This window comes from Capricornis sumatraensis, chromosome X, assembly GCF_032405125.1.
Source record: "Capricornis sumatraensis isolate serow.1 chromosome X, serow.2, whole genome shotgun sequence".
Lineage (NCBI taxonomy): Eukaryota > Metazoa > Chordata > Mammalia > Artiodactyla > Bovidae > Capricornis > Capricornis sumatraensis.
The window spans coordinates 120,084,684-120,109,888 of record NC_091092.1 but is presented as its reverse complement, the minus strand read 5'-3'; the positions used below and the strand labels follow the sequence as shown (position 1 = coordinate 120,109,888).

The 25,205-nt window shown below is 38.6% G+C and overlaps 1 protein-coding gene and 1 non-coding gene across 2 annotated transcripts; one reads left to right on the top strand and one right to left on the bottom strand.

The window, feature by feature from the left end:
- The first annotated feature begins 16,569 nt into the window (after positions 1 to 16,569).
- LOC138071383 (melanoma-associated antigen B18-like) lies at positions 16,570 to 17,589 on the top strand. The gene has a single exon (XM_068962916.1). It carries the CDS (start codon positions 16,570 to 16,572, stop codon positions 17,587 to 17,589), a length of 1,020 nt encoding a protein of 339 aa, XP_068819017.1.
- A 6,930-nt stretch (positions 17,590 to 24,519) lies between these two features.
- Positions 24,520 to 24,653, bottom strand: LOC138072072 (U8 small nucleolar RNA). Its single transcript, XR_011144223.1, has one exon. It is a non-coding gene; the product is annotated as a U8 small nucleolar RNA (small nucleolar RNA).
- Positions 24,654 to 25,205: the final 552 nt, after the last annotated feature.

The following is a 25,205-nucleotide window of genomic DNA, read 5'->3' as shown; positions in this document are numbered from 1 at the left end:
TCGATGGACATGAGTTTGAGTAGGTTCCAGGAGTTGGTGATGGACAGGGAGGCCTGGCGTGCTGCAGTCCATGGGGTCACAAAGAGCTGGACATGACTGAGCGACCAAACTGAACTGAACTGACACGTAGGTTATATGCAAGCACTATACCATTTTACATAAAGAACTTAAGTATCTGAGAATTTCAGTATCCATGGGGATCCTGGAACTAATCCCTTATGGCTATCAAGGGTCGGCTGTGCTAAGTGAGAAAATCAAGGTACTGTTGTTATTAATGTCAAATAATACCTATTTAAGTGGAGAGGCAACTATTTTTGGATAACAATATATGATGTACTGCAGAAAAAATAACTCTCACTTTCAAAGAAGTTTTTTTTTCTTATAAGATACTAGTGAAGCTTTAGTTATCAAATCAAATATATAAGAGAAAAGACTCTTTAAAACTTCTATTATACACTTTTCATGTAGGTAGCAACCTTGTACTTAGCTGTTAGTTTCCTTATAATCATGACTTAGATAAGTGAGGCTTCTAATTGTATCTTCTGAATGAGGTTCTCATCTTTATGCAACAGAAAAAGTTGATTACATTCTACTGAAAATGGTTAAATTTTGATCAAATGTGCCTGCTTTCATCACATAATTCCCTACCAAATGAAATTAATATTGAAAAGTTTTTCAAGATGATTTTTCTTGTGCCTTTTATGTCAAAGTTTGAGGCCATATTAAAGTTATCAAGTACTTATTCCCAAGTGCGCTATTGTAGATGCAAAATATGATCAAAGAGGACTCACAACTAAGTATGCTTAGAATCTGAAAAACGTCATGAATAGGATTGAATTTCAGAAGTATCCTCCACAGAAGTTCATTTTTTTAATATAAATTACCTTAAATCTTTTTTTTTTTTTTCCTTATGAGAGCAGAAACTATGGCAAAGAGAACAGAATATAGAGATGTAATGACTTTGAGATCTTGGAAAGGAAATGGCATTGATGAATTTAACCCTAAGGCAAGCAGGGTATCCTTCCTTATGTATTTCATTCCTCCAACAATTAAAGCTATTCATGGGCTGCTCTGATGCAAAATTAAAGTGACATCAAAACTTCTGCAGATAGACTTTCTCCCAAAGGAGACCTAAGCAATAACAGTGCAACCCCCATGGAATCTTAGAACATATTTTAGCTCAAGGACACCTCTATTCATGATAGTCAGCCAGGGCTTTGTAGCTGTAGAAATTGCAAGCCAGGCTAAAACATGATAGTCCCCAAGTTTCCCAGTGTTTCAGTATCTATTGCTATGAAATAAATCAACCAGTTGCTTAAAAAAACAGCAATGAATCATTTCTTACAATTTTCTAGGTGAGGAATTCTGGCAGGGCTTGGCTGCAGTCACTTTCTCAGCTGCATTTGACTGGTGGTTGTGCTAGTCTGGGAGATACAGAAAGGCTTCATTCAGAGGGCTGGTTCTCTCTATCCTCATATGCTGTCTCATATTTCGGTTTTCTGGTCTAAGCTTCTTTACATCATGGAGGCTAGCTCCTAGTAAGGAGAAAACAGTAGATGTCTCATCAAAGTTAGGCCTAGAACTTACCCGGTGTCACACCTGCCAAATCCTATTGGTCAGAGTATCACAAAGCCAGCTCAGATTCAGGAAGAGAGGACCCCAGCTCTTGATGGTATGCATACAAGAAAGAAGTGATAGTGGTCAACTTTGAAAACAAATTCAACACTGAATCTCTATGTTGGTTACTCAGAGTCCCAGACTGGCCTTCCTTCTGTTCCCAGAGAAGCTCACTGACCTTTGCACACCCTCTGGCAATGTGGTATAAACAAGTAGAGAGCAATGTGCAACAGATCTAGAGTTTCATTGTGGTTCCATCGCTTCTGAGTTAAGTAATGCAGTGTAGTAAATGCCCATCTGAACACGGTTTTCAAAATCTATGAAACTGGGATAGTGCTATTACCTTGGATAGTTATAAGAATTAGAGACAAATATATCAGGTGCTTATAAATGTTGGTCGTTGTTGTTGTTAGATGATTGATGGGGAATACCTCTCTAGCATACTTCTACCTAGAATCCTTATTATTAAGAAGGGGAAGTGAAAAACAATTGTGAAACTCTTCTGAGACATCTCAAATCACGGAAACACTCTGGCCTTCAAACGTCAGAAGCCTCTTAAATGGGAGGAAATCTGAAAGAATTAAGGATAAGTCACACACTCAGAATTTTAGTTCAACCCTGAAAGTTGTGGAGAATGCTGATCTTCACCCCTCTTCAACATAGGAATCAAATAAGATCCTGAAAGATGTATTCAGGATACTACAGATCTTCTATCAATGCTTTGACTACATAGCTCAAATAAATAATAGTAAGTATATAAAGTAGGCTCTCCATGTTGAAATTACATGGCATAATATACAATAAATATGTGTTTATTCATATCTATTACATATATATGCAAATATGTATACATATGCTAAAAGAAATTCAAAAAGCTTCCCAAAGACAATGATTTATTATTTTTGTTATATGAAAGAAAAGGCATTCTATACATAGCACATACTCAATCAGAACCAGCTTCATGGACATGCTACCTCTGCAGTTGAAAAGGGGACCATGCTTAGAAATCCCCATGCTTACTTCAAGGCTCTGCTGTCACCATCTTGAAATCCTCAGTAATTTCTGAACAAAAGGCCCCACATTTTCATTTTTCACTGGGCCTGGAAAATTACTTAGCTGATCCTCACTTCAATGTACTCTTAACTATGAATTCATATAATCCTGATGAGAAATTTTTAATATATTTATTTATATGTGCTTATGAGTAAACCAATACATGCATAAAGTATTCAATAGACAGAATGTATTTTGCATCCTATAGACAAAATGTCATTCAGCCATTCAACAAATAACTACTGAGGGCAGATTTATACCTATATGAAGGATATATTACTTCATTTTTTATTGGTATATTATTTTACATATTTTTTCTCAGGAAGAGAGAATGATCAAGAAGTTGTGTGATTCCTGAGACAAATTTAAGTCTGAATTGGGCAATAAGGAGTTAATGATCTGAGACACAGTCAGCTCCCGGTCTTGTTTTTGCTGACTGTATAGAGCTTCTCCATCTTTGCCTGCAAAGAATATAATCAATCCGATTTCAGTGTTGACCATCTGGTGATGTCCATGTGCAGAGTCTTCTCTTGTGTCGTTGGAAGAGGGTGTTTGCTATGACCAGTGCGTTCTCTTGGCAAAACTCTATTAGCCTTTGCCCTGCTTCATTCTGTATTCCCAGGCCAAATTTGCCTGTTACTCCAGGTGTTTCTTGACTTCTTTTGCATTCCAGTCTCCTATAATGAAAAGGACATCTTTTTTGGGTGTTAGTTCTAAAAGGTCTTATAGGTCTTCATAGAACCATTCAATTTCAGCTTCTTCAGCATTACTGGTTGGGGCATAGACTTGGATTACTGTGATATTGAATGGTTTGCCTTGGAAACAAACAGAAATCATTCTGTCATTTTTGAGATTGCATCCAAGTACTGCATTTCAGACACTTTTGTTGACCATGATGGCTACTCCACTTCTAAGGGATTCCTGCATTTATTGACTATGCCAAAGCCTTTGACTGTGTGGATCACAATAAACTGTGGAAAATTCTGAGAGAGATGGGAATACCAGACCACCTGACCTGCCTCTTGAGAAACCTATATGCAGGTCAGGAAGCAACAGTTAGAACTGGATGTAGAACAACAGACTGGTTCCAAATAGGAAAAGGAGTACATCAAGGCTGTATATTGTCACCCTGCTTATTTAACTTATATGCAGAGTACATCACGAGAAACGCTGGGCTGGAAGAAACACAAGCTGGAATCAAGATTGCCGGCAGAAATATCAATAACCTCAGATATGCAGATGACACCACCCTTATGGCAGAAAGTGAAGAGGAACTAAAGAGTCTCTTGATGAAAGTGAAAGAGGAGAGTGAAAAAGTTGGCTTAAAGCTCAACATTCAGAAAACGAAGATCATGGCATCCGGTCCCATCACTTCATGGGAAACAGATGGGGAAACAGTGGAAACAGTGTCAGACTTTATTTTGGGGGGCTCCAAAATCACTGCAGATGGTGACTGCAGCCATGAAATTAAAAGATGCTTACTATTTGGAAGAAAAGTTATGACCAACCTAGATAGCATATTCAAAATCAGAGACATGAATTTGCCAACCAAGGTCCATCTAGTCAAGGCTATGGTTTTTCCTATGGTCATGTATGGATGTGACAGTTGGACTGTGAAGAAAGCTGAGCACCGAAGAATTGATGCTTTTGAACTGTGTTGTTGGAGAAGATTCCTGAGAGTCCCTTGGACTGCAAGGAGATCCAACCAGTCCATTTTAAAGGAGATCAGCTCTGGGTGTTCTTTGGAAGGAATGATGCTAAAGCTGAAACTCCAGTACTTTGGCCACCTCATGCGAAGAGTTGACTCACTGGAAAAGACTCTGATGCTGGGAGGGACTGGGGGCAGGAGGAGGAGGGGACAACAGAGGATGAGATGGCTGGATGGCATCACTGACTCAATGGACGTGAGTCTGAGTGAACTCCGGGAGTTGGTGATGGACAGGGAGGCCTGGCGTGCTGCGATTCATGGGCTCACAGAGTTGGACACGACTGAGCGACTGAACTGAACTGAACTGAGACAAATGTTCCAACAGATGTTACTTGAAAGCTCCTCATTAACTATTCGTTAGAGGACCATTGACGTGTATATGCTTTTTCCCTAAGTATCAACCCAGAGGTGTTTCTCATGGCCCATTCATTTCTCCATTTACTCAGTCAAGAGTAGTACCTTTACCGTCAGAAAAATAATTTTCATCATGTAGAATATAGTGATTCAACTGCCGAAGGCAATCTTCATGACATAAAACAGCAGGTCTTTTTTTCTCTTTTTACAAATAAAATTAAGTATAATATTAATAACAGTATGATAAACTTTAGGAATGATGAAATTCTGTTATTTTTTCTGTATGTGGTTTCAGAATTCCTTTGGTTAATGAACAAGAGTAATTCCTTTCTGTAAAAACATTTTGATATAAAACATCGGGTGATTTTCAGAAATTTTCATATTTTGAAACTTAAAAAGATAAAATATAAGTTGTCAAATTAAGCAGCTTAATAAAAGCCATGATAGTGAGGGAGGCCTCATAGTTTCCAGTGGCTTTCAAAATACAAACTAGTAAATCAAATTTCATTGTGTCCTCACAGAAATATCATGATAACTCAGTCTCCATCATAGAAATGGGATTAGCAAATGTTTGCTTCTAACTAATGATAGCCCTGGTAAGAAAACTGCCAATCTTTAGCATATTCAAAAGTCCCAAGCCTTTATTAAGCCCAATCAACAAATCTGCAGTTTGAATTCTATTTTTGCACCTCCTTGACAAAGCTCTAATTAAAAATACAATAATTTTTTTATCTCACTGAGTCAGTGGATTGTATTTTACGCCTTCTTGTTTCTAAATATTAATATGATAGTCCAATCATCTAGAGAGTCCTTCCCACCTTTTACAAATGTTGACAAAGAATTTCAAAAAACTAAGAATGAGCAAAATATCTGTATATATGTGAGAGAGCTTTGATTACATAGGCCTGTGGTGCAAAATGCCCTCAAGTTTTTGCATTGTTTATGAACAAATAATGTCTTAAAGATTTGCTGACCTTAAAACACTTTTAGCTACTATGCTATTTTCTTTGTGAAACAAGAAGAAAATAGTCTGTGTTCTGGGGATTCATAATAAAAACTCAATGGCAGATTCCATTCTGATTAAGGTATGGATGATAGATTAGGCTATTCTTAAAACAGTCACTCCTCACCTTCTCCACACTGACCTGGATGAGAAAAGTATATATCTATGATCCACTGATGCTGGGGTTGGCCATGACTTGATTTTGCCAACAAGATGTTAGTGGACATGACAAACTGAGACTGGAAATGTGCTTATATGATTGTGGCCTACAACTTGTTCTCATACATGCATATTATATCACTGCCATGAGAAGAGGCTACAAAGTAGCCCCTGGAGCAAAGACAGTGAGAGACACATGTAGCCGACTTGGATCCTAGCTTCAATTTGGATCCAAGCCCAAACAAACTCAGCCAAAATCACAAAATTTCAGCCAACTTGCATAAGCATGAGGGAGAAATAAACACTTACTGCATGCATTGAATCTGGGCTTTTTAAAAATACAACACAATTGTGTCAAAAGCTAACTGATTCAACAAATCATTCAAAGAACTAAACATGTGTAGCTCTTCCAGGGCAAAATCTGGTTCCATATCTACTCAGCCAAAGTACATTAGACTTATTGCTAGAATTGTTAAAATGAGACTTTAAACAACATGAAATTACTTGACAATGACATTCCCTACAAAAATTATTTATGCAAAATGACTAAGCATTCTTTTTAAAATATATATAAATTTCTATTTTTTGTACTATAAACAATATGTTCATCCTGACATTCAGCAAATATGTTAAAATGTCTATTATAAGTTATCAGGCATATTCAAGCATCATTTAGACCCCTAACCAGGTATGCACAAGGACTGGTCAACAGTTCAATAAGCACAAGAAAGAAGATCCATCTAGGAACTTTCTAACACATTCTCCTTATCACCTTTATCTCATGGTGTCTTGAGTTGTTTACTATAGTCTTTACCACTGTCTTGGCTACTTCTAGCAGTTTTACTACTATTACTGTCACTACATTTCTCTACCTCTTTCTTACTATTTTTCTTTCCTTTTTTTTTTTCACAGCATTTTAAACAAAGTGTCACCAAGAAGAAAATTCTCCCAGAACAGCTATCTTTCTAATTTAGAGCAATTAGTTCCTGGGAATAGAAGGAAAGAATGGTAAAATATTCAAATATTGAAGTATTGAACGGTAAAATATTCAAATACTGAAGGGCTTCCCTGGTGGCTCAGATGGTAAAGAATTCGCCTGCAAGACAGGAGGCCTGGGTTCGATCCCTGGGTTGGGAAGATCCCCTGGAAAAGGGAAAGGATAGTATTCTTGCCTGGAGAATTCCACGGACAGAGGAGTCAGGCAGGCTACAGTCCATGGGGTCACAAACAGTTGGACACAACTGACTGACTTTCACTTTCACGCTCTGTGAAATGTGCTTTTTACACAATTCAAACAAATCACTTTGCTTAACCATGCCTGAGTTCCTTTCTCATCCATGCTCTGTGAAAAAGAACAATATATAACCACACATTTTAGCATTGAGATAATCAAATATTGTGTCTGAAAACACTGAAGTAATATGTCATTTTTTCTTCTTTATTTAAAAGCAGCTTTCAGCCATATAAAATTCTTTTCTTACAAAAAATCAGCCTTTCACTATTTCAATAATATATCTCTTTAAAGAGTCTTCCGCTAAGTATTTCCTCTACAAAAGCCAGATAAAAATTTTACATGTAAAAACTTTTTTTTTCTAAATTTCTGTTGTAACACAGCTATTATGTATATACTTGATCATGAGTTTATTGCTACACAGTGGTGCAAATGGTTCAGAATTCACTGTGTCAAAGAACAGATTGTTACTGTGATTGACATGTCTACACCAGGGTTATAAGTGTTTCACAAAATATGTATGCTGTTTTGCTTTATTTGGTTTTGTTCTGTTTTATTTCTTCATAGTGTTTTTGTTTGATGTTGATATGTCTAGTTCAGCTATGGCTCGGTCACTGCTATATGACTTCTCTTTTTTGGTGTTTGTCTTTGGGTTATTTATCCAGTCATCAGTCCAAGAATCAGGAAAAGGAAACAAAAACTAGTTTCATTCAAACAGGAAATGGTTTGGCATGGAAGTATAAAAGGGAAGAGTTGGTTAAAACCATTGTTGAGATTTTCATATATTATCTTTGTATTAATATACTTCTGTATTAATATACAGAGATAATATATGAAAATCTCAACAATGGTTATATTTTATTATCTATGTATCCTACACTTCACTGCCATGAATATCTCAGAGATTTCTTATTGTTTAGTGAAATCCGCTACACCTTCAAAAGTGCCAAATCATAAAAACTGAGTTATTAAAAAAAAACTAAGATAAAACCCACATTTAAAGACCTAGATTAAAACCTAGATTAAAACTAAAGTTTAATAGGGATTACTTATTTTTATTTAAAAGTCCAGTGTCCTCTACACATAACTTCCTTAAAGGGACAATAAATGTACATATGTCTCAAAAACCATCACAATATTAAATGTAGATGCAATGGAACATGAAATTTAATAATTCTGGAGAGTTTCTTAAGTTTTGAAAAAACATGACTCTAAGCCATGAAGAAGTTAATTGCTTCAAAGCTTATTGAATCATTCTGAAAACATAAATTTTTGAATATCTTAGTCATCCTAAGGTTCAGTTGGTGTCTTACATTATACATAATACAACTGCAACAGACCCATCAACTATGTATCACTGAAAATAGAAAACAATTGTAATGTAAATATAAAATATCACACATTAATCATAATATGCTTTGCCATCAGTTTCACATTTATATATAAGTACAATGCACATAATCATTTTCTTTTAAATAAATTTTAGGTGCATTAAAATGTATTATGCTTGCAGATATTGGCATTTTTAAAAGCTGTTCAAACTGAAATCAAATTAGAAAAAAAAGTTAATATTCATTTTAATAAGAACACAGATGACTCAGTCTAGGAAAAGCCAATAATGAGTTGCTCTATTTTATACATTTAATGTAAATCTAATGTGTTGTCCTTCACATAGCAGCATGATGCCATCATCAATAGAACATATGCTTTATGCTATTTTTCAAATGGTGATAATGAGTTTTTCTGAAGCAAATACAGTACACAACTGAATTTCACCAAATTCTATAGATGCCATAACTAAAGTAACTGAGTATATATTAAGAGATTTAACTCTTTATGTTGTTGCTGTTGTTCAGTCATTAAATCGTGTCAGACTCTTTGCGACCCCATGGACTGGAGCCAGTCCAGGCTCTTCTGTCCATGAGATTTCCCAGACAAGAATATTGGAGTGGGTTGCCACTTTCTTCTGCAGGGAATCTTCCTGACCCAGGGATCAGACCCACGTCTCCCTTATCATCTGCATTACCAGGTGGTTCTTTACCACTGAGGCACCAGGGAAGCCCTTATATAGGACATACTTATTTCTTTATTCATTATTTTCATATGCTTGTAGCTTAACAAGATTTTGGGTGTTCATCAAAATTGAATAAGAAATTACTATCTCTGCTGATTAAAAGTAAAAATGTTTATTGGATATTCATAGGAATTGCAAGCTGTGGCACCAAATCATTATATGTATATATATATGCAACAGAATTACGGGTGATCAAATAGCTTTCTATATGTTCTAAGTCTTCTACAAAGAGTGTGCTTCTCTATCCATTTTTAAAATGTTGGGTTGCCTTCATACTTTTTATTTCACTCTGTACTCTCTTCCTTGTCATGTCCATTCATGTTCAATGCTTCCATTTTCAAATGCCTCCTCATGACTTCTGATGTACATCTCAAGCCCAGATCTCTTCTCTAATATTCAGCTTCATATATATATATATATATATATATATATTTCTGCTTATCTGACATCTTCACTTGAATATTTATCAAAAGTGCTTTAAACACAACCTTCTTTAAACTGAGCACACAACCAAAACTCCAAATTACATCCATTTTTATGACTCCCACTTGTGGTAAATTGTACACTCACAGAATTCCCAATCTCAGTAGACACTGCACTCATGAATGTAGTTGTGCAGGCCCTGGATGTAAATGGGTATTTTTGACACTATGTTCTCCTACACCAGCCATGTGCCAACAAGCACAGGAGTCCTGTAAATTGTACCTACACACAGCTTTCTAATCTATCCAAATTTCTCCATCTCTGATGTCACAACCCTGGAATACGGTTCAAGTATCTGGAATTCTTTTTCCTATGTGGTTTTTGTTTGTTTGTCTTGCTTTGCTTCCCCGTTTTGTTATACACACACACACACACACACATATATACTGCAGCCACAGTGATCATTACAAATGCATATCTGGGTAGGTCATTTGCCTGCTTTTAAACTTTTAGTGGTTTTATTTTGCATCTAAGAAGAAACCCCGAACTCTTTCACTACACTCTCCCCATTGACTTTCACACTCAAGCTAATGTGCTCTTCCTTTCAGCCCAACAACTTTATTCTTAATCAGACCTTTGTATAGGTCCCTTAAGGAACAGTCTTCAAGCCTCACCTTATGCTTGTCAATCTAACTCATATACATCCTTTTCCTAGGTTAAGATCCTAATTCTTCAGGACAGCCTTCGCAAACTTACTGAATCAGAGTATCACACTATTTTATCTATCTGTCCTTTCCACACATAATGTTTAAGTTTGTAATATACATGTCTGTCTCTCCCACTAGATGGTAAGTTCTATGAAGGTAGGGTCTGTCCACATTTTGCTCATCATTATATCCTCAGCTCCCAGCACACTGCATGGTTGAATTCCTTATCAATAAAATACTGTTGAATTAAGGATTATAATGTCTTGCATTCAGAAAAATATTAAAGTGGGAACAAAATACATGAAGTCAAGTTGGTATTCAAAGTGTATAGAATAATAACATGTTCAATTGCTCTAAGAATACATAAATCTGACCTTGAGACTCCACTTTTGACTTGAATAAAAAAGACATCTAATTGTCCACCAGATTAAAAATAACATGGTTTCTTTTTAAAAGAGCTAAATTAAGAGCATATTTCTTAAAAGTTTTCAACTGAATGTTTAAGATAATTTTATCATGAATAATGTCCTATCATTAAGTGTTCCTGTAATAAATATCATGTTAAGTTTTTCTTTATAATGACTTTAATACTAATTTATAGTTGAGACCAATGTTTAACTATTATTTTGCTTATCAAAATTATAAGTGATAGTATAAACAAAAAAAAAAGAAAAGGCTAAAACAGAAAGTAATGAACAGGGTTGAATGCAATAATAAAACTGTATAAAGTTGCTTATCTGCTGTCAAGGAAACTGCCACTTCTGACTGGGGGCGGGGGGGGGGGCGGGGTACTTCTCTGACACCTTTCTTCTCTATCTCTTTTTCAGTCTAAGCCTTTGGTATCTTCACGACTTTGGTCAAAATCCTGGTTTAGTAAATAAAAACTAATGGATGAAAGAAAGCTTCTTAATCTTATGAGCCTCAATTTCTTTGCCTGTACTATCCAATAAGTGAAACCCATGCCACACGTGAAGTAAGATAACAGACACAGCACACTTCCTTGAATATAATAGGTCCTCAACAAATACATAGTTATTATTATTTTTACTTTAAAATATTTGTCCTCCCTCCTTACTCTTTCTCTTCATATCTCTGTGACTCAATAACAAACAGATGTTTTAGAGAATGGGGTGGGGAAACCTGTGTGTCCCATTCCATAGTTCAGCCACACTTTAGATTTAAAACAGTCTTGGACACTAGGATAATTAAATTTTCCCAGTCACAATTGCTTCTTTCTTGGAGCACTTCTCACTTATTTTATAGTAGTTGATAACTTGTCTTCCCATGACTTCTTATCTGCCCCATGAGTGAACATACATAAACTAAGAGAGTTAGTTCTAACATTCCACTAAGAGTGAAAATAATAAGAAAACAAATGAGCAACAAATCAAAACCTCCCAACTAATCAGATTTTAAAAGCATCAAATAACCCAGTATTTGATATTTGCTAACAGTCATCAGGCACAATTGTTTAAAAAAAAAAAGTAAAAAGCAAAAACAGGACCCATAGCATTAGAGACTTTAAAACCTTTCATTTTAAATTTAGTATAGTACATGCAACTTGGGAGTTCCAGCTACCATTATGGTCAGAAATTCTTCTACATGAAGGAGATTTTTCATGGTGGACTTTGAAAATGTAGAGGGCCACATGGCAAGGAATGCAATCAACTTCTAGGAGTTGAGAATGGCCCCTGTCTGACAGCCAGCAATAAAAAGGAGACCTCAGTTCTACAAACAAAAGAAACTTGATTCTGCCAACAACCTTAATCCTTGAACTGGATCCTTGCCCAGAGACTCCTGATAAGAACACAGCCAACAAGACACTTTGAGAGTAAGGACCTGAGCGGAGAACACAAATGAACTATACCTAGACAACTGACCAACAGAACTGGGAGATAATAAGTGGGTTATCTTAAGCCACTGAGTCTGTGATAACTTACTATGTAGCAATGGCAAATTAAGCCACTGGGTATCTCAAAGAATGGATCAAAACTGAATTTAGGACTTTCTCAGTTGCAATCCAGTAAATATTTCTAAGCAACTAACAATTTGTAAAGTTTGCGAAGTATTTTCTCACATATACTTTTATTTAATCATCCCACCAACTCAGTAAAAAGAGTATCCGTAGTCTCTATTCTGAACATTTTTTTTAACAGTCTCTGATAGGGTAATTTTATTGCTCAAGATCACAAAAGCAGACAGTGAAATGATACCTAAAATTCAAAACAAGGCAAGTGATAATTAAGTAATAATGCTCAAAAGTGTGAGGCCATGATCAATATTAAACACTAAAGACTCACCAGGACCAGGATGAGAAAAGTCAGGCATTCACCTTGACTTCAAAATTTGAGGATGAGGGAGGATAAAAAAATCTCACTAATCAAGATAAATTATGTCCCAAATCAATATTTTAAAAAATCAAAATAATTGCCAAAATCCATGATAAGAAAATACTATACATAAAAAAACCCATTCACTGGCTGAAAACAGGGTTAGACAACTGAAACACTCACTCTCAGGGTCATACAAGTGCAGGCTCAGATCCTGTCTTTATGTATAACTTTGTATTTATTTATTTATTTAAAATAGAGACAATATTTTTATCACTCACCTCACCTTAGTTCTAGTCCTGACTCAGTAACATGTACCCTTAGAACATTTCCTTATCTTCCATTTACTAAGCCATATTAACATATTCTATTTCTGAAATAAACTCTCTACTCAGTTATTTTGGTTGCCTGGCAAGTAGCAAACTTATGTGTTCAAAAACAGAGTTCACTTAAGCTGACAAAGTGACTCCTGGCTATGTCATTCTGAGTATGCCGTCACAGGTATTTGGCTCACTGAAGACAGTGCGTCTCCATTCCTCTAAAATGGCCTCGATCTAAAATGGTCTTGTTCCTCATTAATATCATTATCTTGGCTGCAGCAGATGTTTTAGATGAGGTATAGGGATAAGGAAGACTCCAGAAATTCAGTCCTTCATTGGCAGTGTGGCCATTGAAATGGCTGAAATGGTATTGGATGCAGCAGACCTAAGTGTGGACAATTTGTTTAAACTGAACTGAAACAGAAAGTAAAGGTGAACAAAGTCCTCATGTACTGAAAGGCTCCAGTTGTTATCAGGGGCCGAATCCCTCTAAATGCCTTGTGCTTGAGAAGGCATTATTATACCATTCAGGGAGAAGCAGCATGGGCAGAAGCACAGAGGGAGAGGGAGGTTATAAACCCGTGGTGGATTCATGTCAATGTATGGCAAAACCAATGCAGTATTGTAAAGTAAAATAAAGTAAAAATAAAAATTTAATTAAAAAAAAAAGAACTCTAAAATAATTCCAACAGTTTGTTTCTTACTTAAGACTCCTTACTCACAGTTTGAGTCTCTTTGCTCCAGAACATTCTTTATTTCCAGACTTATTACTTTAGAAACAACCAAAAATGTCACTTACTCAAGAAGTAAATATTCATTTTAAAAATCTAAATATTTAAATTACTAACAAGTGAATTGAGAAGTTGGAAAAATTACTTTTAATAAATTGAGAGCATATTAGCATATTTACTCAAAAAATCAGATAAGTTTGCATTGACCACATTAATGGAGTTCTAATATGAAGTTCATTAGGACAGGCCTATATTAAATAAGTTGTGAACCCAGAGGACAGAGTGCCACAATTTGGTTTTATGTCTACGTGTGTATAAACTAAAGTAGTAATAACACTTACACTATTTGCCATAATCCATGTTAGAATTTATAAAGAAAACAATAAAACTCAACTAGCATAATGATTAGATAGCTATATAGAAAGAATAGAGAAACTATACCCTTTCAAAGAATGCTGACTTTGAATAAATAATAGGAATATTTTCTATGTCTTCCAAAATCATAACTATTTGTAAGCACAAATACTATATCATGTGACAAACTCTAGGGCATAAACACTGATTACCCCAATGCTGCTTGTTAATAGTAATTAATAACAGATGAATTATTCAACCAGTTATTAACTGGTTTAGTTCTCAAACAAGATTTTTTGCTATTTAAAATTACAAAAAACATAAAACAATTTTGGGCTAAAGAGTGTTCTGATATTGATTAGACAGAGAGATTTAGCTTTCTTTATCTATCAGTCTATCTATCTAGGCAGTAAAAGAGGGCTATTGAAGGCTCACCTCAAAAAAAAAAAAAAAAGAGAGGATAACAGAGGGTTCTACCTATACATATATTTCAGGTAATAGTCTTGAGAAAGAATGGTAGAATTAGAGAATTACAACTGAGCAGTTTCTAGTGGATTAATGGATGACAGTGATGATCCTCAATGATTGACAACATCACCACAAAGGAAACTACAGACGGTATGGATCTCCAAACAGAATTTCAGTGTCACCTCTGGAATGGCTTTGCCAACAAAGCATATTGGAATTCACTATATTATCAGACAGAGAAGAGAAAGCATTTGATCAAGTGTAGGAGTAAAGAAAAAATCTTTGATAAAAGTTCAACACCAGTTCATGGTAATAACTTTTAGAAAACTTACATTAGAATGGAATTTCCATATTATTAAATCAATAGCAAACATATTAAGTGTGAAACTTTAGAAACATTTCCAGTAAAGTCCAGAAGAGGGCGTGGAGGTACGGTACCAACTCTACTGTTCAAACCTGGACTGGACTGCATAGCCAGTATACAGCCATACACAGCAATACCAAAACAAAGTTATGAATAATGAAAAAAGGTAATATGATTCTCTAATTAAAAACCCCAAGGAAATTGGCTGCCAAATATTCAAATTTATAAGAAACTTCAAAAGCTGATGCAGAAGATCACTATATCAAAAGGAAGATTTTTTTTTTAAAAGGCTGTATCTCGTAGCATGTGGATCTTAGATCCCCTACAGGGACTGAATCCATGCCCCTGCATTAGGAGCTTGGAGTCTTATCCACTGGACCCCCAGAGAAGTCCCAATAGGAGGACTCTTATCACAAAATAAGTAACTAGGATATATAATGGTAAATACATCATTCAAAACAGCAGTGCTATGCAAAAGATAAGAAAACGAACAACAATGCACATGATGTTTATGGAAGTAAATGTAAAAAAAATTACTGACAGACTTAGGTAAAAGAAATCTTAAATAGAGCAACATATCTTTTGTTTATTCATGGTGAGTAGAGTATTGTACAGTAGTCAATTCTCCTTAAATTATTTATAGATTTATGCCTTGCTTGATTGGTCTGGCACCCTATCAGATTAGTAGCTCACTTACAAAGCATCAAGGTAAGAAACTGAGTGAGGACTGAGGGGAGAGCCCACTCCAAAATAAGAGTCCACAAAGAGCCGTCCTCCCCCCCACTATCAGTCTTGGTAGGCCCTAGACATGGTTGCTAGGCTCAGGCTACCCCTTACTTCCTGCTGGGGGGGTTCCGAGGGAAATGAGAACCCTGGTCTGTGGCCAGCTGACTTAGCTCAGCAGAGGAAGAAGTCCCAGGCCCTGTCAGGAGTCAGGTAAGACTCCCTCATGTGAGTTCTGCACGATTTCTCCACCTGCCAGGACAGACAGGGAGGCCCTTCCGGAACCGATTCCCCCCCGCCCTCAATGCTGGCAATCCTAGTTGGGCGATACCGGAAGTGCTCTCCCTGCCTTCCGCCACAGCAGCTTCGGCGCTCGAGGCTTCAGTTGGAGAGGTGTGGCCTCGTATATCTACAGAGGGACGAGTTCCAGGATTGGACAAGTGTCCAGGTAAACAATCTTTGTTAGAAGTAAAGGGACACACTCCTCCCAGAACTCAGGTGGTCCCGTAGAGCCCCTCCCTATCTTAACTTGCGCCATCCCGACCGTCAACCCCCGAGTGGCTCAAAAGTGACCGTTAGGCCCAACACCCCCCTACTTCCACCAGGAGAATTTGTGGGATGGGAAGCCTTGGTCTGAAAGGGCAGCCTCAAGTCAGCAGAAGGAGTCGTAAAAGGACTGGTCAGGAGTCAAGTTCAGTATTCTGGGTTAGAATTAAGGTGACAAGCTCCTGATGAACAGAGGCGGCCCACAGAGTTCCGTTGGCCTCTGTCTTGTGGGTTTTTAAAATGGTACCCTTAAGGGGGTCAACAAAGGCAGTTGTTCTTGGAGCCAAGATAGAAGAATCTCCCTATGGAGGCTATACACGCCTTCTTTTCCTCTGTCTTCTAGGGTGAGCTCTTCATCAACCTTGGCAGCTTGAGCAACTGTCTGCGGTCCCTGACCAGTCATCATGCCTCGGGGTCAGAAGAGTAAGCTCCGTGCCCGTGAGAAACGCCGCCAGGCCCGTACTGAGACCCAGGGCCTAGAGGTTGCTAAGGCCTCTGGGGCAGCAGCAGCAGGAAAGCCCCCTTCGGTTTTTGGGGAGAGACCTGAGAATCTGCCTGCTGCTGGGACACCCAGCACTCCTGAGGCACCTGAGGGAGCCACTGGTGCTACTGCAGTTAGTTCAGGCACCAACTCAGCTGAAAATATCAATAGCCCAAAGGCGGAAAGCACAAGCTTCCCCAAGGGCGCTGAGAGCTCACTCAGTGAGATTTTAAATAAGAAAGTGGTTCTGTTGGTGCAGTTCCTGCTGCAGAAGTATCAAAAGAAAGAGCCAATTAGAAAGGCAGAGATGATGAAGTTTGTTATCAAACAGTACAAGAGTCATTACAATGAGATCCTCAAGAGAGCTTCTGATCATATGGAGCTGGCTTTTGGTGTTGATTTGAAGGAAGTGGATCCTACCAGGCACTGCTACACCCTTGTCAACAAACTAGACCTCTCCTATGATTCAGCTCTGAATGAATATGAGCACATGCCAAAGACCGGCATCCTGATGATTGTGCTTGGTGTGATCTTCATGAGAGGCAACTGCGCCCCAGAAGAGGCAATCTGGGAAGTGCTGAATATGATGGGTGTATATGCTGAAAAGAAGCACTTCATTTATGGGGATCCCAAGAAGGTCCTCACAGAAGATCTGGTGCAGCTCAAGTACTTGGAGTACCGCCAGGTGGCCAACAGTGAGCCTCCACGCTATGAATTCCTGTGGGGCCCAAGAGCCCATGCTGAAACCAGTAAAATGAAAGTCCTGGAGTTTTTAGCCAAGGTTCACGATACCATCCCCACTGCCTTCCCATCCTGGTATCAAGAGGCTTTGAGAGATGAGGAAGAGAGAGCCCGAGCCAGAGCTGCAGCCAGGGCTCGTACTGCTGCCCTGGCCAGTGCCCGCTCTAGAGCCAGAGCCAGCACCTCCTCCCAGGCTAAGTGAAATTCAAAAAGGTGTGTCAGCATTCTAACAGTGGAGGGCCAGGGTGGGACTGGAGAAGTGTATACCATCCTGGAGTTCCTGGTATATATTGCTAACTTGAAATTTTACCTTTCTCTTTTTTTTTCTTTTTTAGGTTGAAAAAGAGCAGTAACATTCTAAGCTGTGGATGACCAGGGTGGGCCCACAGGGAAAACTATAATATCATCTTTGTGTTTCTGTTCTATATGGTAAACAAGAGTTTAATCTTTTCTCTTCTCTATTTTTTCCTCTCTCTTTCTCTCTCTTCCTTTCTTTCTTTCCTTTTGTTATATTTCAAATGTTTTCTTTTAAAGAAGATATACATTTCAGAATCTAAACAGTGATTTTGGTTGCATATTAGATTTAATCTAATAGATTTAATATAAGAGTTTTATTATCTTGCAACATAAATTGGGAAACCTTTAGTATATATTGAACTAGAACAACACAACATGGCATGGTAAAAGGCACTTCTTTGGACGTATGAAAAAATGCAACAGCAAAATTACTGGGATGAAAACATGCAGGGGGGTAAAATCTTTAAAAATGTGCAGTTCTTGGTTTCCCTTAATCATTTTAATCTGTTATTCTATAAAAATAAAAGATACATGCCTGGCTTTGCTTAGCTTATTAAGGAACATAAGAGAAATAAAATGTTTATAAACTGGAACTCATGCTGTCTGTCTCATTCATTCCCCAAATATTAATTGAACATCTGCTCTTTGAAAACTATTGTGTTAGAAATGGTGAAACTAAGATACAAAACACCCCTGCCTTTAGAATTATACAGTTAAGGAGAAGTAATTATATACAGAACATGGTAAAATACTCTTTAAGATTTAAAGGAGTAAGGAGGTAAGGGGACAAATACGGGGTTTGGAGAAGTGGGAGGGGGAAGATGTTTGGCTGAAAACAATAGAGTGCAAATTCCCTGGGGAATGGTAGTTTGGGGTTTGGGGAAAATACAAATCTCTCAGTGGGCTATCCTGTTCATTTAAGCTGGGTGGTAGGCTAGATGAGGCTGTGGGACTGATGAACAGAGGCCAGGTATACAAATGGTGTTTACTCAGTGCTGGAGGACAAAACCCTGGAATGCAAACCTGCTTGTAACAGTTACTTTAGTATCAGTATACCAGAGGAAAAGCTTCTCCTGGGCAGAAATGGAAGGTGTCTGGTGCTCTTGTTCACGTGCAGCTGAACACAGACCACAACCTAGCTGTTTTATGTACAGCATCTCCAAGGAATTTCTGAGAAATAAAGGTGATACTCCCTTGAGGTGGAATGCTGAGAACCAGCTCCTAAGGCATTAGAAAGGCATTTTAATTAGGTTATCTTGGGTGTAATTTTGCAAACTCAAGGGAGGGCTCCATGTCTGATGGTGAAGAAATGAATAAAAATACAGGCAATTTGGATGGAAAGGCACCCAGGGGGAAGTTGTTGGTCCTTGACAGAAATTCTAGGACCTTGGAGTTGCATCCAACTGGGATAGACAACCACACACACAAATTCAGTAATCCTCAAATGGGGGAATTTATTTTGCTTTTCTTGCTAAGCAGAATTATGGGATCATTAGGTGGAAAGCTGCATCATATTTGGTGATACCACCCAAATTAATATAACAAAAATCTTTGCAGAGGGGAGGGTGGTACCATTTGCAGTAAAAAAAAAAAAATCATATACCTGCCATACATTAAAGACGCTAGTCAAGTGCTTTGTATTCATTGCATATATTCGAACAGTCCTACAAGGTAGGGCTTATCAGACATTGCAGATGAAGAACTTGTAGTTTTCTCAAGCTCACATAGCTGATAAGTGAAACAGCTGGGACTAGACCCCTGGTCCAAATTTTTCTAGAGCCCACAGTTGTCCACTCCTCCAGCCCGAGGCAGACCTGTCTCTTCATTCTCTGTTATTCTCACTACTACAAGATGTATCACATATGATTAAAAAACAAGATGCTCCATTCAAAGTATAAAAAGCAATCCTGATGAAAGTGAATATGAGGATGAAGCAGTTTGAGGCTTGTCTGTAGGCTTCATTTGCTGAGGATCCTATTGTCACTAACTAGCCCCAGGGATCTGTGATAGCTGAGTCTGCTCACATATGGGCACAAGTCCTGTTCCAGCACTTCCCTGCATTATAGCTTGTTTCCTCCGGGTCTTCCCCAGTGTGCCCTCTTGCCCAAATCAAACCTCATATGCTGACGAGTTCTCCACTGTGACCTCTGGAGCTGCATCCTGCTCCCTGTGACACAAGCAGTCCAGAGTCATCTGCCCTCCCTTGATTAGAGCATTCCAACTCTCTGCACATGAAGGTCCCATCCCTGCCAGTGGAACCACTGATTGTGAAGTCTAGATACTTAGTTACCACAGCCCCACTCCAAGCCCACAAATCTCAAAGTGTATTTCAAATAAGCTGGTGATCACAATCTTATCTCTTACAGAATACTGGTTCTTGATATCAGTTTGAAGGTACATGGGGGATTTTTGTAAGTGACCCAAATATTGTTGGTAAGATTCTGCAGGGATGTGTTTTGTGACTGGCCATTGCTCCAGTATTCTTGCCTGGAGAATTCTATGGACAGAGGAGCCTGGTGGGCTACAGTCCATGGGGTCACAAAGAGTCAGACACCACTGACTAACACTAACACTGAATACACCCACCAATGAGTGAGCTTACAAAAGCCTTCCTTATAAGTTGAAGATGAGAAAAGACCATGGAAATCACTCTCTAGTGAACACCTACTGAGGCTGAATTCCTCAGAATCACAGTCCTTCTTGGAGAGGAAAATGATTCCTTGGCACACACGCTGCCTTTGAACAATAAAGATCAAAAGAATTCACCATCCTTCATACACCGCTTATCTCAGTTCATGCCCCAGAGAAAAATCCTAGTTTTCCTTTGTGCCTAATGTCACCTATAAATGTGTTCTTCACGTTCATTCCAATCCACTTGTACTTGGGAAGACCCGTGTGACTACACAGACACTGAAATATGAACAGAAACAGTGTTTGTCACCCCCTGGGCCAAGGTATTTGAGAGCAAGTATGCCACCTCCAGGCTTTCTGTTCTATTCAGCAGCAAACATAAAGACTGCTAGTTGAGAAGTGGAAGCACTGATGGGAGCAGCCTGATCCCTGAGTTGTATGACAGTGGAGGCCCCTGTCTACCCACATTGGACTTCATATGTATAGGAATAAATTGTTGCCTTAAGCCATGTGGGTCCACATGTTTTGTCTGTTGCATCAGTTACTTTAACGGATTAATGCATACCTACTATTTTGGTAGTTAGATGTATTTAAATATTATAATTACAAAGGTAATAAATAGTACATGTATTTTTCTTGCAAAAAATTCTAACAATACAAATATATTACAGTCTCCCCCTTCCCTCAAAATCCAGCCCCCTCCTCAGAGGCAACCACAATTTACAACGTGAAAATGAAAAGTGAAAGTGAAAGTTGCTCAGTCCTGTCTGACTCTTTGTGACTCCATGGACTATAGAGCCCATGGAATTCTCCAGGCCAGAATACTGGAGTGGGTAGCCTTTCCCTTCTCCAGGGGATCTTCCCAACCCAGGTATCAAACCCAGGCCTCCCGCACTGCAGGTGGACTCTACCAGCTAAGCCACAAGGGAAGCCCAACAACCTGATGTGTATCACTTTAAAGCTAATCTGAGGCTTTCTCATATGTAGATGCACTATAAAAATATATTGAGGACTTCCCTGGTGGTATAGTGGATGAGAGTCCTCCTGCCAATGCAGGGGACATGGGTTCCATCCCAGGAATCTTCCAGGAAGATCCCACATGCCGCAGAGCAACTAAGCCCATGCACCACAACTACTTAGCCCATGCTCTAGAGCCTGTGAGCTGCAACTACCAAGCCCATGTACCTGGAGTCTGTGCTCTGCAATAAGAGAAGCCACTACAATGAGAAGCCTGAGCACCACAACTGGAGAGTAGCCCCCACTCACTTCAATGAGAGAAAGCCCACACACAGCAACAAAGACCCAGTGCAGCCAAAAATAAATAAGTTTTAGAAATGTATATTGAATTTAACATACATGATCAACAACGTACATATTGTTCTGCCTCTTGACCATGTCACTTAACAAAATGAATGCAGGATATTTCCATGACAGCACACATAGATCCACCATACTCTTTTAACTACTCTCTAGGGTTATTTTTCTTTAAAAAAACAAATGTTTATTGAGATATAGTTAATAAAAAACTGCAATTTTAAAATGTACAATTGGATGAGTTTGGACATTTACATACCCCTGTGAGGGCTTCCCTGGTAGCTCAGCTGGTAAAGAATCCACCTGCAATGCAGGAGATCGGGTTCAATTCCTGGGGCAGGAAGATCCGCTGGAGAAGGGATAGGCTAACCACTCCAGTATTCTTGAGCTTCCCTGGTGGCAGAGATGGTAAAGAATCCGCCTGCAATGAGGGAGTCCTGGGTTCGATCCCTGGTTTGGTAGGTCTCCTGGAGGAGGGCTTGGCAACCCACTCCAGTATTCTTGCCTGGAGAATCCCCATTGACAGAGGAGCCTGGCTGGCTATAATCTATGGGGTTGCAAACAGTCGGACATAACTGAGCAACTAAGCACAGCACAGCACATACATCTGTGAAATCATCACCACAATATTTGTAACAGACATATCCATCGCCTCCAAAAGTGTCCTCATGTCCCTTTGGTTTTTTCTTTCAGAGTGAAAACACCTGACATGAGATCTATGCTCTTTCAAACTTTTTCAGTATTGTTGCTTATGGGTACTATGTTGTACGGCAGATATCTAGAACTAATTCATTTTGCATATCTGAACCAGTATAACAATTGAAAGAAAAAAAAAGTGAGAGTGTTAGTCCCTTAGTCATGTCTGACTTTTTGCAATGCCATGGACTGCCGGGGTCCAGCCTCAGCAGAGTCCAGGGATATCCTCAGGATGGACGAAGTCGTTGAATGAAGAAAAGATAGAGAAAAAGATAAGGAAAGAACAACACGGGGTGACCAAGCTTCAGTGAGCAAGGCCCGTTTTACTTTATTTTCCTCAGGGCTTTTATACCCTGAGTTGTACATACAGCAAGGTGAAAAATGCAGAGTCAACTCAACATTCCATTAGTATTAACTTTTATCAATACCAGGTTCTTTTCTGCAAGAGTCTTTCTTTTTTGTACATCATCTTCTGTCCCGGAGGCCTGTTGATATTCCATGACCTCTTTTTGATAAATGTTGGTCAGCCAAAACAATAATCTTCCTTTAAAGTGTTTCTTCTTAAATTCTTAGCCTGCGACACCCTTAAAGTACAGAGTTACATTTTTATGGAGCAAAGATTCAGCACGTTACAGCAAAGAAAGAACTTATTAACTCAAAGTCTAATGTTGCTAATGTTAAAGCTACTGCTCATTATTTCTATATCTTAACTATATGCACTCCCAGGAACACAATGGATAAGGGATGTGAGAACTTGGCAGTAAGCATAAGCTCAACAATGTTGCAAGAGTCTGGATAAACCTGCCAAGTAAGCTAGAATGCTAACAGAGGGTTTGAAACACTCCTTTCATGCCCAGAAGATTTATCAACTAGAGCCCTAAGTTAACTCTTTGGTCTGGGACAGCCCCCTGCTAATGTCAGAAGCGTAGGTGAAAGACATAAGACAGACAGATTCTGGTTTGGGGGTAGATGCTCGAGCATGTCCAGGGGGTCCGCTGAGTCCTGAGGCCTTGCTTATCAGGACCCTTCCGCATGACCTTGTCATGGGTTGGATGGCCCAGGGAGTCCCTCGAGTCCTGCATGACCTTGTCATGGGTGGGATCTCCCGTGCTGGCTCCCGGCAATGGACTATAGCTTGCCAGGTTCCTCTGTCCACGGGATTTCCCAGGAAAGAATACTGGAGTGGGTTTCCATTTGCTTTTCCAGGGGATCTTCCCAACCCAGGGATCGCACCCGTGTCTCCTGCATTGCAGGCAGATTCTTTACTGTCTGTGCCACTAGGGAAGCCCATTGAGCAACTCCTCATTTCCCCCTCACCCTAGCTCCTGGTAACTACACTTAATTCTCTTCTATGAGTTTGATAATTTTAGGTACCTCCCTTAAGCAGAACCATGCAGTATTTTTCCTTCTGTGACTGGCTTATTTCACTTAGCATAATGTCCTTTAAGTCCATCATATTGTTGCAAATGGCAGGATTTCCTCTTTTAAGATTGAATAATATTCCATTGTGTATGTGAATGTATGTATGTGTATGAATCACATTTTCTTTCTTCATTTACCTTTGATGGACATTTGGGTTGTTTCCATATCTTTGCTGAATAGTGCTACAAGGAACAGGAATGCAGACATCTTTTCAAGATCCTGATTTCCATTCTTTTGAATACATATCTAGAAATGAGATTGCTGAATTATATGGTAGTTCTACATTTGACTTTTTAAAGAAACTTTCATACTGTTTCCTATAGTGGCTGCACCATTTTACATGTCCAACAACAGTATACAGGGCTTCCCTGATGGCTCAGCAGGTAAAGAATCCTCTTGCAATGCAGGAGACATAGGAGATGTGGGTTTGATCCCTGGGTGGGGAAAGAAACCCAGAAGGAGGAAATGGCAACCTATTCCAGTATTCTTGCCTGGGAAACCCCATGAACAGAGGAGCCTGGCAGGGTACAGTCCATGGGGTCCCAAGAGTTGGACATGACTACACAAGACTGCAGTGTGGAAACAATACACAAAAGTTCAATTTTTCAACATCCTAGCTAACGTTTCATTATCCTTTTTAAAAATTATAACCATCCTAACTGGTGTGAAGTATTATCTCATTGTGGCTTTGACTTTCATTTTCTTGATAATTAGTGATATTGAACATCTTTTCATACCTTTTGGCCATTTGAAAGGAAGATCATCAGGAAGAATATGATAGGAGCAATCAAGGTGTTGCAAGTCTTCATTATGCACAGATGTTAATTGCATATCATGGGATCTCCAGTCATCATGTTCCAATCTTCATTTCAAGAAAAAGACAGGTAAGGATTATCTTACTTCTGTTTGTGTGATAATTAACCATTCTCCTCCTGATGGACATTAAAAACTGTTTGAGATTTGTTGCTATGAGTAATAGAACTGAAATCAGTATCTTTGAATATGAAATCTTAGACAGATATGCATACTTTCTCTCAGGAAATACATAGTAACATGCAAACTTGATTAAACTGGGCAGAGTGCGAAGACTTAAAATTTTTACAAATATTGCTGAACTTCTGTTCCAAAAATGCCATATCAATTTATAGTCTCTCAGATTCATGTGTGTGAATGCTTTACATTCTCACAGACATTTTATTTCATCAGTCTTTTAAATTTTGGCCAAATTTTGGGATGAAAGACACTGTCTCATTGTTATTTTAGTTCCTTATTTTCAAATAGGTTGAGTATAAAATTAAACTCTCATCCACATGGAGCTGGACTTCAGCATTAATGTCTTGAACGCCAGGATTCTCCTAGGCGTACTTCACATTCTGAAATATCAACAAGACATCCCTCCTTTACTTTGAAAAGCAAGAACTCAATGAGAATGATAAGTTGCTGCGCAAGAGAACTGGG